Source organism: Dysidea avara, chromosome 6, assembly GCF_963678975.1.
Source record: "Dysidea avara chromosome 6, odDysAvar1.4, whole genome shotgun sequence".
Classification (NCBI taxonomy): Eukaryota; Metazoa; Porifera; class Demospongiae; order Dictyoceratida; family Dysideidae; genus Dysidea; species Dysidea avara.
The window spans coordinates 634,710-648,486 of record NC_089277.1 but is presented as its reverse complement, the minus strand read 5'-3'; the positions used below and the strand labels follow the sequence as shown (position 1 = coordinate 648,486).

The 13,777-nt window shown below is 39.8% G+C and overlaps 1 protein-coding gene across 5 annotated transcripts in view; it reads left to right on the top strand.

The window, feature by feature from the left end:
* LOC136259082 (leucine-rich repeat-containing protein 15-like) overlaps positions 1-13,552 on the top strand; it is a 37,274-nt gene extending 23,722 nt beyond the window's left edge. For 2 of the 5 annotated variants that reach the window (XM_066052508.1, XM_066052505.1), the window contains 12 exons: positions 2,234-2,305; positions 2,352-2,423; positions 2,467-2,538; positions 2,783-2,854; positions 2,905-2,976; positions 3,695-3,766; positions 3,818-3,889; positions 3,933-3,998; positions 12,871-12,998; positions 13,061-13,143; positions 13,195-13,314; positions 13,366-13,552. In XM_066052508.1, the coding sequence (XP_065908580.1) occupies positions 2,234-2,305; positions 2,352-2,423; positions 2,467-2,538; positions 2,783-2,854; positions 2,905-2,976; positions 3,695-3,766; positions 3,818-3,889; positions 3,933-3,998; positions 12,871-12,998; positions 13,061-13,143; positions 13,195-13,314; positions 13,366-13,404 (940 nt within the window). In that variant the 3' untranslated portion in view covers positions 13,405-13,552. Of the gene's footprint in view, positions 1-2,233; positions 2,306-2,351; positions 2,424-2,466; positions 2,539-2,782; positions 2,855-2,904; positions 2,977-3,694; positions 3,767-3,817; positions 3,890-3,932; positions 3,999-12,870; positions 12,999-13,060; positions 13,144-13,194; positions 13,315-13,365 lie in introns of those variants that run through there. The other 3 variants (XR_010703177.1, XM_066052506.1, XM_066052507.1) reach the window with 3 other exon arrangements.
* Positions 13,553-13,777: the final 225 nt, after the last annotated feature.

Sequence of the window (13,777 nt, the reverse complement as noted above, 5' to 3'; positions counted from 1 at the left end):
ATGCGATGATGGGCAAGGCAGTTGAAGCACAGGCATTGTTGCTTAATGATCTCTACGCGAGATGCGGCGTCTTTGTGTACTTCACAATTAAGTGCAGTGTGGTTTCCTTTGCAGAACACACAACTTAGCTTACTGTTGATCTCTCTCTTTCCATGCGGTTTGCGGTGCAGTGAGGTGTGGAAGGAGGCAGTAGGATTCCCTTGTTGACTAGAGAGGGAGGAAGTTTGTTGGCCTGTCTCAAATATTTTAATTTCATTACGGATGGCAGTTTGTAGTTCTAGTACGGTCCATTCCGCACTGGTGTGGTCTCTGGCCATGTTCCTCTTCGTTTCTTCGGGCAGCTTAGTAAGTATCATTGGGGCCAACAATGTATCAAGCGATTCTGGTGATTTACCCAAGGATTGCAAGCAACGAACGTGGCTTTCAATGGTGTCGTGAAAAAATCTGAGGCTAGCCAACTTGTTGGATGGCTTAGGAAGATCATACAGGGCTTGAATGTGGGCACAGATGATTCGCTGGGGCTGACCATATCGCTCTCTCAGTAGATCAACAGAATGTTTGTAGTTTGCATTTGTTAAGGGGAGTCCAGTGATTACTCTTGATGCCTCACCTCTTAGCTGGGCACGCAAGTAACTAAGTTTCTGTACGCTGGTGACAGTTGGGTTGGTATCTATAGCAGCTGCAAAACAATCCCAGAAGGGCTGCCAATCAAGGGGGTCTCCGCTAAAGACTGGGATTTCCAGCTTGGGGAGGTGGGCACCAAAGTGATGTGCGTGAGGGATCTCACCACTTGTTGTGCGATCATGTGTATGAGCCGTGTGTGCGGAGGGGTGAGCATGAGCCGTGTGTGTTGAGGAGCGCGTGTGAGTAGTACTTTGATCAGTCGCAGGCTGAAGTGGACTATCATTACTATGTGTAGTACTCACATGATCTGCCTGATGAGTGTCTGACTGCTGTGTTGGCAGATTCTCCTGATTTCCCATCTGAGGTTGGGAGATCTCCTGTGGCTGGGGCGGAGGGTTTGTCTGTGTAGTGGCAACTGCTGGGTTGGCCGAGTCCGTCTTCGAAAGTATCTGCAAGGTGTGTTGAATCAGTGCCATTTTCTCCGACAAAGTAGCTTGCAGGTCAGCTGCTTCAAATACTGCTGCTTCAAGTTTGTCTTCGTCCTCCGTATTAGCGATAATCTTATCGTCTAATTCCTCAAACATGCGGGCTTTGAGACGAAGTTGCTTCAAGTTTTCTGCCAGAAGGACGGAATCAGAGCTTACTAAAGTGGTGTCGGCATCCTTCTCCTTCGCGGTTGAGAGCTTGGCTAATAGATCATCTGTAGTGGCGAGTAGTTTGGATAAATGGCCCTTATGGCCGCGGCATGAGCATGTCAGCTTTTTCGGATCGTCCATCCAGTTTCTCTGGTCACGGTACCAAAATATCGAGAGTTGTGATACTACAGACGAAAGTTCTGGGACTGAATGAACGTGTCCTTTGCGATGCACACGGATACTACTAGATTAACACGCCATCATCTTATCACGTAACAAGCTCTAAATACAGTGCAGCATTACAACATTATTGTGTGCGCCTGCGTGTGTGTGCATATAGTTATCAGTTCAGTCGCAATCTCCGACAATCAGTTTCATGTGTGTACTGAAATGTTGACGGTGTTACTATGCATCTTCATAATCCATTACTGGATTAATAAAAAGTACACAAACTAGATGAATAAAAAATTGGAAATTTTAAAATGGGAATAGGGATCGCTGAAAAAGCCACAAAACAAGAAGGGATCGCTGGGGTGGTAATGTAAACCACAAATCCCTATTTTGACTCACTTCAAAATGACACTAAAGATTTATGACAGAGAGTCAAAATAGGGATTTGTGGTTTACATTACCACCCCAGCGATCCCTTCTTGCTTTGTGGCTTTTTTCAGCGATCCCTATTCCCATTTTAAAATTTCCAATTTTTTATTCATCTTTACAAATAGTTACACCTTTATGCTATTACACACAGTAGGATACTGTTATCCCAGAAACGGGACTTCTATGGGAGTGTCCATTTCAGTACTAACACATCTTACTATGAAATGTGTTTTACAAGTTATAATGAGGCTAAAGTTTATTCTATGAGTAAATTATATGCCATGCCGCCATATGGTGACAGTGGCCGTTAATGGGTTAATGTAGCTGTATCTGTAACTGTTATAGTGTTGTCATGGTTACTACAACCCTTATAGACATCTTCACTCTAACAACATCACATCACTACCGTCATCACTACTAACTGGCTGTAGTGTGTTGGAACATTTGTAAGTGTGTGTAATGTTATTTTGTTATCATGACAATGTTGTTTAGGACATTATCACATAATCAACTTACTACGTTACCAGCTGGGTTGCTAGGCAACAATGGGGCACTCACTAAACTGTAAGTATGGCCACGCCTACATGATCACATGACTTGTTGCTAGGGAGCTCCATGACAACCATATCAAGGAACTACCAATGACCATATTTGGATCTTGTTCACTATTACAAATGATGTAAGATACTAGGAGGTTGATCACCTGTCCCAGAACCCTCACAAACCTTCTTTCAGCCACCCCAACACAATGCATGACTTTCCTAGCTAACAAGCAAGTACTACATTATCTATCCATACTTAAGTTATCAATATTAACACCCGGCAGTACCATATTTGGTTATATATCTACACATCATGTAAGGGTTATGAGATGTGATCAACCTCCTCTTCCAAACTGTGTTTTGATTGGCTAATTCAAACAGATTCCTACATCATAATCACTTAACTATTCTTCCTGATGGAATATTTGACTGCCTGAATATGTTAGAGAACATGTAAGTGTTGTAGTTATGACGATGATGATGCCATTGTGATCATGTCACAGTAACCTTGGTTACAACTCTCTTCAATTCATCCAGCCACACCTCTTTGCTGACCTGCAACATTTGCTAAGAATGTGAGTCACTGTACCCATTTCAGCCATTTTGAGCTGTTTTAAAGAATTTTCATACTCCCACATAATTAACTTATACTGGAGCTTCTTCATGTGTATAATCACTTGTACCATATAATAGACACCCCATACTGGATTGGAAACTTCTAAGCGCCACCTAATCTATCCGTGCTTTGTGCCCCTTATACTGTACACAGTACCTGGAGTGGATTTTATAAGAACATGTTTTCCTTACTGGTGAGTAGTAGGTGCACCGCTATGGAATATAAGGTTTGGCCTATTCATAGTGGGTGTACTGATGTGTATTAGCTAGAAGTTTGACAAGCGCGAAAGGTTGATACGAGAGGAGGGATTTGTGAACTTGGCTAAACTGGAGCGAATATACCATGAAACCCATACCAGTACACGTAACACTAGTAACTAATAAGCATCAGCCTTAAACTAGACTTGTTCAACCCGCCATTTTCACAAACATGTACAGATACTTTTTATACGGAAAGTTCCTATACCAGTAGTAGGCTAATCACCACCCAAGAAACAATCTACTAAACTTACTGTATCCAGACAGTAAAACAGAATCTTCAAGTGAGAAAGAGTGTTTCAAAACTTCAGGTGCGAAACACGGATAGTCACGTACTTTTGTATGGGCACTATACGTGTGCTTCCAATCCAGGTAGGGGTGTCTATTATCTATGCTTGTACGTATTGTTCATTACCATAGCAATCTGCAGAGTAATCACATTTGTTCACTGATGATGTATACATTTGTCAACTTGCCTCGACTGAAGACTATGTTAGTTACTATTAACAGTAACATTACCTTATAAGTAGTATACATCTGTAGTGCTCTGCAGGACAACTGCCTGGTCACCATAGCAACTAATGTGTTTCACCATCTACCCAGACTGCAAGCACTGTCAGTTGTTGTCATGGTAACATTAACTCATAACTAGTTACAGGTTTCTACAGGGTAATCCAGTATTCAGTATTCACCATAGCAATCTGTTGGATTCTCTTCATATCATGTGAGCTTTGTGACTGGATTATGATAAACTGGCCCAAATAGCACATTACACTGGGCTAGGATACATTGTTAACTCATACAGAATGGCCAACTGTGGTTGACTAATTTCTTCTGTTGGCTACACAGCAAGTGTATTCTACAATCTATTCTACAAGCATGCATGATTATGATGTGACGTACCACAAGATGTACCATGCCTCCAGTAAACTCTAAACAGTTTTGTTCTACTGTCATTAGCAAAAGGGCACTAGCTGGCTATAATACAGTAACTATAACATTGTACTTCATGTTGTTGCTACAGTTTTCAGTAGTTTAGCCTTAAACATTATTAAACATTGTGTACTTGTTATAGCTCAATATCAGGTGTGTACAATCAGCCCTGTTGTTGAGTGTGAACGAGAGTTTGTGATAGTCCTAAGAGTTGGCCTGAGTTGAAAGTAACCCAGGACAGTGTGAATGGATGGGGTGTTAGAAGTGTTAGAAGTTTCAGATAAACGGTCCTAAAAAAGTCTAGCCATTATTATAACTTGCTGAGCAGTTGTATAAAATTTACACAAGATGTATCAATCTGTTGCCATTCAGATCACTTCCAGTACTTGTAGCTGCTTCTCACCAAATAAGAAAGAACATCTGAGTAGTTGGACGAATGAAGTAGTGCTCACAAAGGGGTGGGGGTGGGCAAGAGATCAACTTCAAAATTGAGAGCAGACCATGACTGAAGCTGTGCTGGCTCTGTAATGGCTGATATGCAGCAAAATCAACAGAAACACTTCTGGCCAACATTATCAGGCCATCCCACCAGTACACCACTGATTATCGTCAAGCCAGGCCCTTCACAAGGTCAGAAACCGCCATTAGAGTCCTCCACACCATCCAGAAAAGACGTCTGTTAAAACCAGCCTCGAGTAGTTTGAGTAGTACTGAGGGTCAAAACTAGTAGTACGATAGTGTAGCTATCCACTGGTGGTGTTAGTTTGATTTTGTGATTTGGATTGGTTTTGTAAAATCTGGTCACATTTGTTAAAATGTATCAGTGATGTATGATAGAGGCAACTATGTTGTGTGATGGTGTATACTGATACTATAGGGTAGAGAGCAGTACTCTAAAGTAGCCTGGGGTACAATTATCTAGTGGTTTGTGAAGTATTTGAGAACCCAACAGTATGTTGGGAGGGGTGGACATCTCTCCCACATGAGAGTGGTGTGTGTGTACTTATTATGGTAATGGCTACCATAAGATACTGTACAAGTAGAGACAGCTTAATTTGGTAAACAGAAGGTGGCTGCTCTATTAGAAGTATGTGATAGTTATATGAACCAAAAGTCCTGTAGCCCCCCTCCCCCCCCACCTCTTCCATAGCTGTTTCTTTAGTAACATTGACTGAATCTTGCACAATAACTAGTATTTTTTTTTAAATTATTAATTTAAAAATGAAGTAGGGATCTATGCAATAAAAAGTAGTGAAACAAGAGATGAATGATGGTATTACAGCATAGCTTGGTGGGAAAGTCCCTACTTTGGCACTGAGTAAATTATAGCTAATGTGCCAAAGTAGGGACTTTCCCATCGAGCCATGCTGTAATGCCATCATTCATCTCTTGTTTCACTACTTTTTATTGCATAGATCCCTACTTCATTTTTAAATTCACATTTTTTTTAAATACCAGTTTAGTTTTTTGTTGTAGCACAGCTAGTTACAGTATAACTTGTGAACTAGCTATTAAGTTCATGTACAGCTTATTAAAGTACGTACTGTGCCAAAATTGGAAGCGCATAGGCCCGTAGTAGCGTGCATAGCTTATCTTTGATCGTAGCAGCAGTGGCACTCAGATCTATGACCTGTCTCAGTACGATGGTCCACGTTCTATTCACCTCGGCTGGAAGTTGTTCGAACGAACAGGCCCTTTCAGTTGTCTGGAGCTTAGTCTCTACTAACAGGATGAAGTAATATAATTTCCACTTGAGTAATATCCAATCACTCGCTGATCTTGCCGTCCGGCTGAGTCAGTGTTCAGAGGAACAAGCCGTCGAGTATCAGTCCGTCTATTAAGTAACAAATCTCTTTGTCGATTGCAGTCCAGGCATTGGTAAAAGTCGAAGTGACAACTCAGCAGCCTTAATGTTTCACGTGCAACACTTGAAATTATAAGCACCCTGCTCTTTCAGCAGCATAAGCGCTTTCTGATAATTTTTTGTGGTGTCTACAGAAAAGTGTTGAAACGGAAAATTAACACCTCGGTATGGTTTTGATGCTTGAAGAAGACCAGCTTGTTACAATTGAGATTGGTTGCTCAGAGCATACGGCTGCATGACTAGCCAACTTGTGCATGTAAGTTAGGCCAACGATTGTACCAACCTGATTGAAGATAAAAGAAAAGACAAGGCACACAGGGCGTACACTCGTTGGAACCCCAAAAGGCACATCCCACCAGTGAGTTTGTTGCTGTGGCGTAAAATGGTGACCGTGCGCTGCTTCGTTTGGGCTCTAGGCTTGCGACTGGTCAGTGAGTGAGTGAGTGAGTGAGTGGGACGAAATGACGAAATTTCAAGTTTTGGAGGCTTTTTTAAAATTCTATATCCAGTCACCGGTAAGTGTTTTCTTGTTGTTAATGTTGTATTTCATGTTAGATGGACTAATATTATTCCGTAAAGATGATTTTCATGACGTAAGATGTCTCTAGGATGATTTTTAAAGGTGGCATTTTAGGCGGTGCGCAGCATTTTTTTGGGGAGGGGGGGGGATCCCTACTTTGATATTAACACTATGGCAACCATGACATGCTCAGGTGACAATACTAAGCACCTATTAGAGTAGCTGATGCCAGAATGTGAGTCTTTACTGTAGAGTGGTCAGCCATCCAGGTGGTCCATCCTTTCTTTGAGTGTACTAACTTTCTGGTGTTACACAGCTCTAGGGGATAACACATGAACTAAATTATACGCTGGGTACTTTATCTAATACAGGAAAAATTATTAGAAATGTCTTCAGCTATATTACAGCCGTTACACAGTGATACACATGAAGAACAGTATGGGAAATGTTCCTACGTTGTCAGCAAAAAGTGCTGGGACCAGTCCGTGATGTGTGTATTGTACGTACTGTACTGTGTTGGGATGGAGTGACGTTGAACAATGAAAAAAATCAAGTCCGTAGCCTTATACTTAATTAAGTTATGCAAGCATCAGTTAGTTAGTTAGTAGACAATTTAGTGAAATAGGAAATTTTTAAAATTCTATTAAAAACTAGTTGGAAAGATTTGGGATCACTCTGAAGACATTTTTGGGCTTGGTTATGCTTAACCAATACTGTCAAGCTTTGTTGAAAGAAAATTGTGGCTGTTTTTCAGGTGATTTTGAAGGACAAGAAAGCCCAAAACTCTAATATACAGTACTACCATACTGTGTGATCTGTTTAAACACCGCGGTGCTAAAATATAGACTATAATTCTAACACCAGACACTATACTGGATAGAGCTTCACCCTATAGCTCTCTGCCAGGTAGAGTAGGCCACACAGCTAATTTGATTAAATTTGCAACAGCCATTTGCGAGATATGCACGTTCAAAGTTTCATTTTAATTTCTTCGTTTTTTTTTTCTTATGCCGTACGGGCTTCAATTTATTTTCACACACTTTGCAAAAATTGCTAACTTGTAACTCGATTGCCTTGATCTTTGGCACAAATGAGGAGTGTGTAATGGTGGATTCACCTACCAAGTTTGCTGTGAATCTGAGGAATATCCAAGGAGTTATGAGCATTTATTCACATAAAAAAAGATCAAACTTCTGTCATGGCTACAGGGTAAACTGAGTATAGGAATAACTTGAAAATTGGTGTGTAGATAGGCTGATCATTGTAGTAGTGCCTTTTGATAGTTTGAATAGCAATAGAGTTACAACGACAAAGTTATATAGCAAAAACCAAACAAGTGTAAAATCATGAGATTGAGATACTCTAATAGAGCAGTCACCACAAAAATGTTGGAAAAGAAAGCCTTACCAGAGTTCGAACCAGGGACCTCCATACTTAAAACCTGCATCCTTAACCACTGAACCACTGCTACCTTGACTGATCAATTTCTGCTAGTTTATAATTAAACGTTTGTAATTTCATAGATCTACCAATAGAAGTACTAGAACATTCTATGTATGTTCTATTAGAAGTCCTCAAAAAATGTGCACTCTATTAGAGTATTACAATGATATTATCAAATATTGAATTAAATCATGCAATGAAATACATTTATAAGTCTGTCTTCAATAATCATCATTGTATCTACATAGAAAAGAAGAAATGTGAGTAAAAACAAACCTCAAAGTCAGCCATAGGCTTATAAAGTACAAAAAGAAGTGAAATCCACACAAAAACAGCCAAGCTGTGAAAAAATGGTGTGGCCTTAGAAAACCTGGATGAAAAAGTTGTGAAATCAAAGGTGGCGGCCAAGAAATGGCTGCAATAATGTTAATGCTAATAATGGCTGTGTGCATCGTTAAAATTTATTAACATCATTGCAGCCCATTTCTTGGCCGCCACCTTTGATTTCACAACTTTTTCATCCAGGTTTTCTAAGGCCACACCATTTTTTCACAGCTTGGCTGTTTTTGTGTGGAGAACTACTAACACTCTCATTAACCATGATCACATGATCACATGCATCTCATGTGTTCTAAGAAATAACTGTCTGGGCTCTACTAGATGCCGGACTTACATTGTGTTAACGTGGAAACACCATAGTGATGAAGAGGGCTTCTGATCCATGCATTGAATTTCTAGTAATGATTTTAGACTCAATATTTAAACAAGTGTTGTTTTGCTACCACTAACATGACACCTACTCATTTTGTAGGCCCTACCAATGGCATATCAAATGTATTAGCTATGTGCCATATGAAATGTGCATGTGGTTTAATTTTCATCTCGATTTGTCTTTTGCTTAGAATAGTTTGTCCCTTCACTGTCAGTGACACTAAATAGTAGTTAGACTTCTAAACACAGCTGAGAGCTTTATGTTGTGGCACCTGGGTGAAGCGAAGGCACTGCTACAGGGCCTTCCAATTTACTAAATTCAAAGAGCCCTGTGTCTCAAAGTCTAACGAACAACTCATTGACAACTGCTTGTATACAAGAAATGTAATGTTATGTAGAAACAAGCTTATTACACCTCCCTCATACAGAATGTGTTGTCCAGAGTGTAATTGCTGTGTTTTGTATCGCCTCAGTGTGTGGCATATATATAGGAACAAGCATGGCACTATGAACATGTTTTCAAATTTCAATATCAAATAATGCTGCCACAATATAACAAAGTTTGTATCATAATATTTTTGTCACCAAGGGTTATGTCACAATATCACGATACGATATGCACCATCTGCTTGTAGAGTTCAAAGGCACTGCCAGTGTTGTAATTTCTGTAAGGTACTGCTGCAGACCAATAAACCTGGCCTGTATAAGAGGTGTAGCTGCTGTCCTATAAGACTCTCCCCACCTTTAGCGTGAGTGGTACATAACAGTTATATAATGTGCACTGGTTAGTGGTGAGCACAAGCCAAGCCCAAACTAAACTGTAGCATCTAGAGGTGTACCGATATGGGTTTTTGGCATTTACTCATATCCAATATTGATGTCACCAAAAGAAGCTGATAACTGATACTGTAATCCGCTAATATTTGCATTACACATTTTAAGTGTATTCACCTTCCTTTAGCACAGCAGACCATCACAATAAACAAGTCATCACTTGTGTGCCTCTTGTAGTAACATGTATTCATGTAGTAGTGGTTTGGCTTCTATTGCACAATCCAGACAATTAGAATTAGATAGCCACAAATATTTTATTGATTACTTTACATTACTCTGCACTTGTGAAGAAGGCTGGTACAGCAAGTTTCCTTAGTTATCTTGTGACTGTTTTATAATGCTCTGAAGGTGCCAAAAACTGTGATAAACTTCTAACAATAAAAATTCATGTGTATTTGTATGGCTTCTTGTAGCGTAGCACTTGCTGTAGAGCCAAGTACAGTACAGATTTGAAAGTACTTGTACTTTACTTAAGTACACGAGTATTTGTACTTAAGTATTATCAAGTACATACTTGGAGTACTTGTACTGTACTTAAGTACTCGTAAATGTACTTGGCCCCATGCTTGGAAAATGGTTCCAGGACTAATATTGCTACCGATGTTTATACAGTAGCAATAGTTTGTTCATAAATGGATTATACTTTTGTTTTCCATGTTATCCTTGGAGCTGTTTAGTACCAGTGACTTATTGTTCACCCCATGCCTGTTCTGTACTGATACCGTTATTGGTCCCATATCTGTGGCCGATATTTTAGCTGATCCGATAATGGGTACAAAGTAGCATCATCTTGTTGATATCCAGCCCTTCATTTAGGAAGTGACTCAAGAGGGGGCAAAATAAGGTTTTATGAGAGTAAGGGACGACAGTATATCTCAGACTTTCATTTACACTTTTGCTAAAATTTAAGGGGAGGTGGAGAGAGTTTGTCAAGGGGTGATCAGGTGATCACCCCCTACCCCCCTCAACTATATATTGGGGGGATAATTAAGGTATCTATAGTAATGAGTGTATCAAATCCTATAGACAAGGGAGCATACAATGTCATACAGTACAGACAAATGACATCTTGTGTTAGTGACATATATCACAGGTACAAGGAATTAAGGGATTAAATGTCCACTAGTTTCAGTACTGTGTGTCGTGGTAATGTTACAAAAAGATAACAAACCAGTGCAATGAATTTTTAAGTCGTGTGAAATTTATAAAGTCCACATTAGAAGAGAGAATAGTGCCAAGCTTATTGTTTTTGTCTGCCAACTATCAATTACTGATATAATGAAGTGGCCATTACCAAGAGTTAATAATAAGAGAGGAGAGTGTCTAAGGCCATATAGTCCTGTAATAGATGATTGCGCAGAAGTTAAACGGCTTCCTTTCCGCGTAATCTACAGACTGGCTAGTATATTTTTGCATTTAACCACAAAGGCTATCCCAGCCACAAGGGCGTACGTTCAACTCGATGTTCAAGTTTACCATGAAGAGCATCGCTCTGTTGTGTAAAGAAGTGTGGCTGTTAATCTTGTAGATTACTCTGGGGGGCATGTTTGAGAAACCAATGACACTGAACCAAAGGCGGAGTATCGCTTTGAATTTTCATTGCGTCGCCATGTTACCCTACCTTTGAGCATTCTTCAATTGAAGGAGCACTGTTCCCTGTACATACCAGCTCAGTGTTTGGTTCAGTCTTCAAATATTCTTGAGGATTCATCATGGTGCGGCTAAACTAATTGCAGTAAGGAAACGAACAAATACTAGAAGCCTATACATTACACGGAAAAGAAGCCGTTTAACTTCCGCACAATCATCTACTACAGGACTATACAGCATTAGACACTCTCCTCTCTTATTGTTAACTCTTGCCATTGTGCTTTGCTTTCAGCTATGTTCAGCCTGTTACACAACGTTACAAATAAAGAACACTGATCAACCCAGTCACAATAGATAACTTGGGAAGCCATCATGTAGTGTTCCTGCAAATCAACATCTTGCGCTGGCAGCAAAGATAAATAGGATACAAAGAGGACACAAGTCCATAAAGCATACATTGTACACACTGCTGCTACTACTGCGGTATGCCAAAAGGCAAGTGACGTCAAAATCAAGCCCACAGCCTTAGCTGTTATTGAGTTACACTTGTCTGAAGGAATCAGGCAGCTCCACCAAATAATTAATTAACCCTTTAACAACCGTAAGCCTATATTTAGGCTTTGACACATGCCTCTGTACAAACTCAAATAACTTCTCAGGTATTAACAACAGAAAGATCCCACAGCCACCACGTTACTTACCATGAACTTCTCGATAAAATGGCACCAAGCATCGAAGAATTTGAGTAAAACGCCATTCATCACACCACTTGGAAAAAGAGCCTTCTTCATCAAATATCCGCTACGGGTGTACACTGGTTTACTAATCAAGGCATATCTTCACACTATGGCCTTAAACTAAGCGCCATTAGAATTCTCGTGTGCTACTGAATCGAGTGGTATACAAAAGATCACGTGATTTTTAAATGGACGCTTATCTCAATTAAAACACCATCTAGTTCTGGTAAAGACAATGTCTGCTGTTCATTGCTTCGTATCAAAAGTACTCTTTAGTGTTGTGTAAAACTGTTTACATGTTCCTGTAGTGCTTGAAATAAAGTTTTGTTTCATGTATAAGAATATCCCGTTGTGCAGTAATAGAAGCCTGACGCTCTGCCTACAGTACACACTTACGCATTATTTCATATTCAAAATTCCATCTTTGAAGGATTTAAAAAATTGTAGCAACATTTTGGTAGCATTTCAGGTCATACTGATGGCACTTTTTGGGCTTTGTTATACCAACCAAGACTGCCAAGGCACCATGAAGGTATTGTGAGGTAGCTGGTTTTAGGGTGATATTTTTGGCCAGAAAAGCCCAAACCTCCATGATCTCTAATATATAGTACTGTAATTACATCACACTTGCATGCAACAAGGTGAGGCTCTAGCCTGCTTCATTTTTGTGAATACGTAGGAAAGCTGTTGAGTGAAGCTTGCAATAGTTGTCAACCAGAGTAAGTTTGTGTCACTAACAAATCAGTGTAGAAAGATTGTCTTACTATGGGCCTGTGTTGCCTTTCTGCCGTCTTTTTATAGTACACAGCAACCATGTTTAAATTTCACTGTTTACCAAGTTACATGCTCCCTTGTCCATAGGATTAATTGATGCACTCCTAGTGTAATAGAAATGGTATAGACCTATACCAAGTCAGGTCATGTTATATAACTTATATTGTGTGTTGTCATGGTAACATTGTAGCCAGTTGGAGTTGACTAGTTGTACTTGTGAGGATTCCTCATTAATTGAGTGGGCAAGACGTCGTCATGGTATCAAGTGTTGGAATGGCAACCAACTAATCCACCTTGTTGATATGAAGTGTGATAAAGGTGATTTATATAGAATATGGTGTGCACCATATAGGATATTTGCAATGAGTGTGTTGTGCTAGGTAGGACACTGGACTGCCGTGTTAAACAATTAGAACAAGAACTTGACATGATCAAACAATCATTTGGAGTACTAGCAATGAAGGTATGTAATTCAATCAGTTACCATGGTTACCATGGTAACCCACATCTGCAGGTAGCTAAGATGGAGCAGTACAGCATGTCATGTGAACGGTGGGTATGTCTCCATGGTAACAGTAGGCTAGAAGTGGGTGACACATGGAAAGAAGGAAGGTCCCTTTGTCATTGCCGTCATGTTAGTAAGGTTGAAACATGTTGTAATGACAACATGGTGGTCATTGTATAGGATGGATGGGTCACATGTGAACCAGAGCTGATAACATGACATACCCCACCAGATGATAATGTAGGGGTATCCCCAGGCAATGTGGGCACACATCTCCTGACAAGTCTACAACTACTACTGGAGTGCTGCTGTACACCATTAGTGTTGTGATTTTTAGTATATTTTTGTATTTCACTATCTTACTGTGTTTCAGGTCATAACAATAATATCAAGAGTATATATTAATATTATGTACTCTTGATAATATGTAGGGCTGAGCAACTGTGTCATTTTGCTACTAACAGGATTGTGATAACTATCATAATGTTATAGCATTACATCATCAATATCGTCACATATGTGCAACTTTGTATGAATTATTTAAACAGTACACAGTGAAATTGTGTACAATTTTTAAGATCATAGGCAGTTA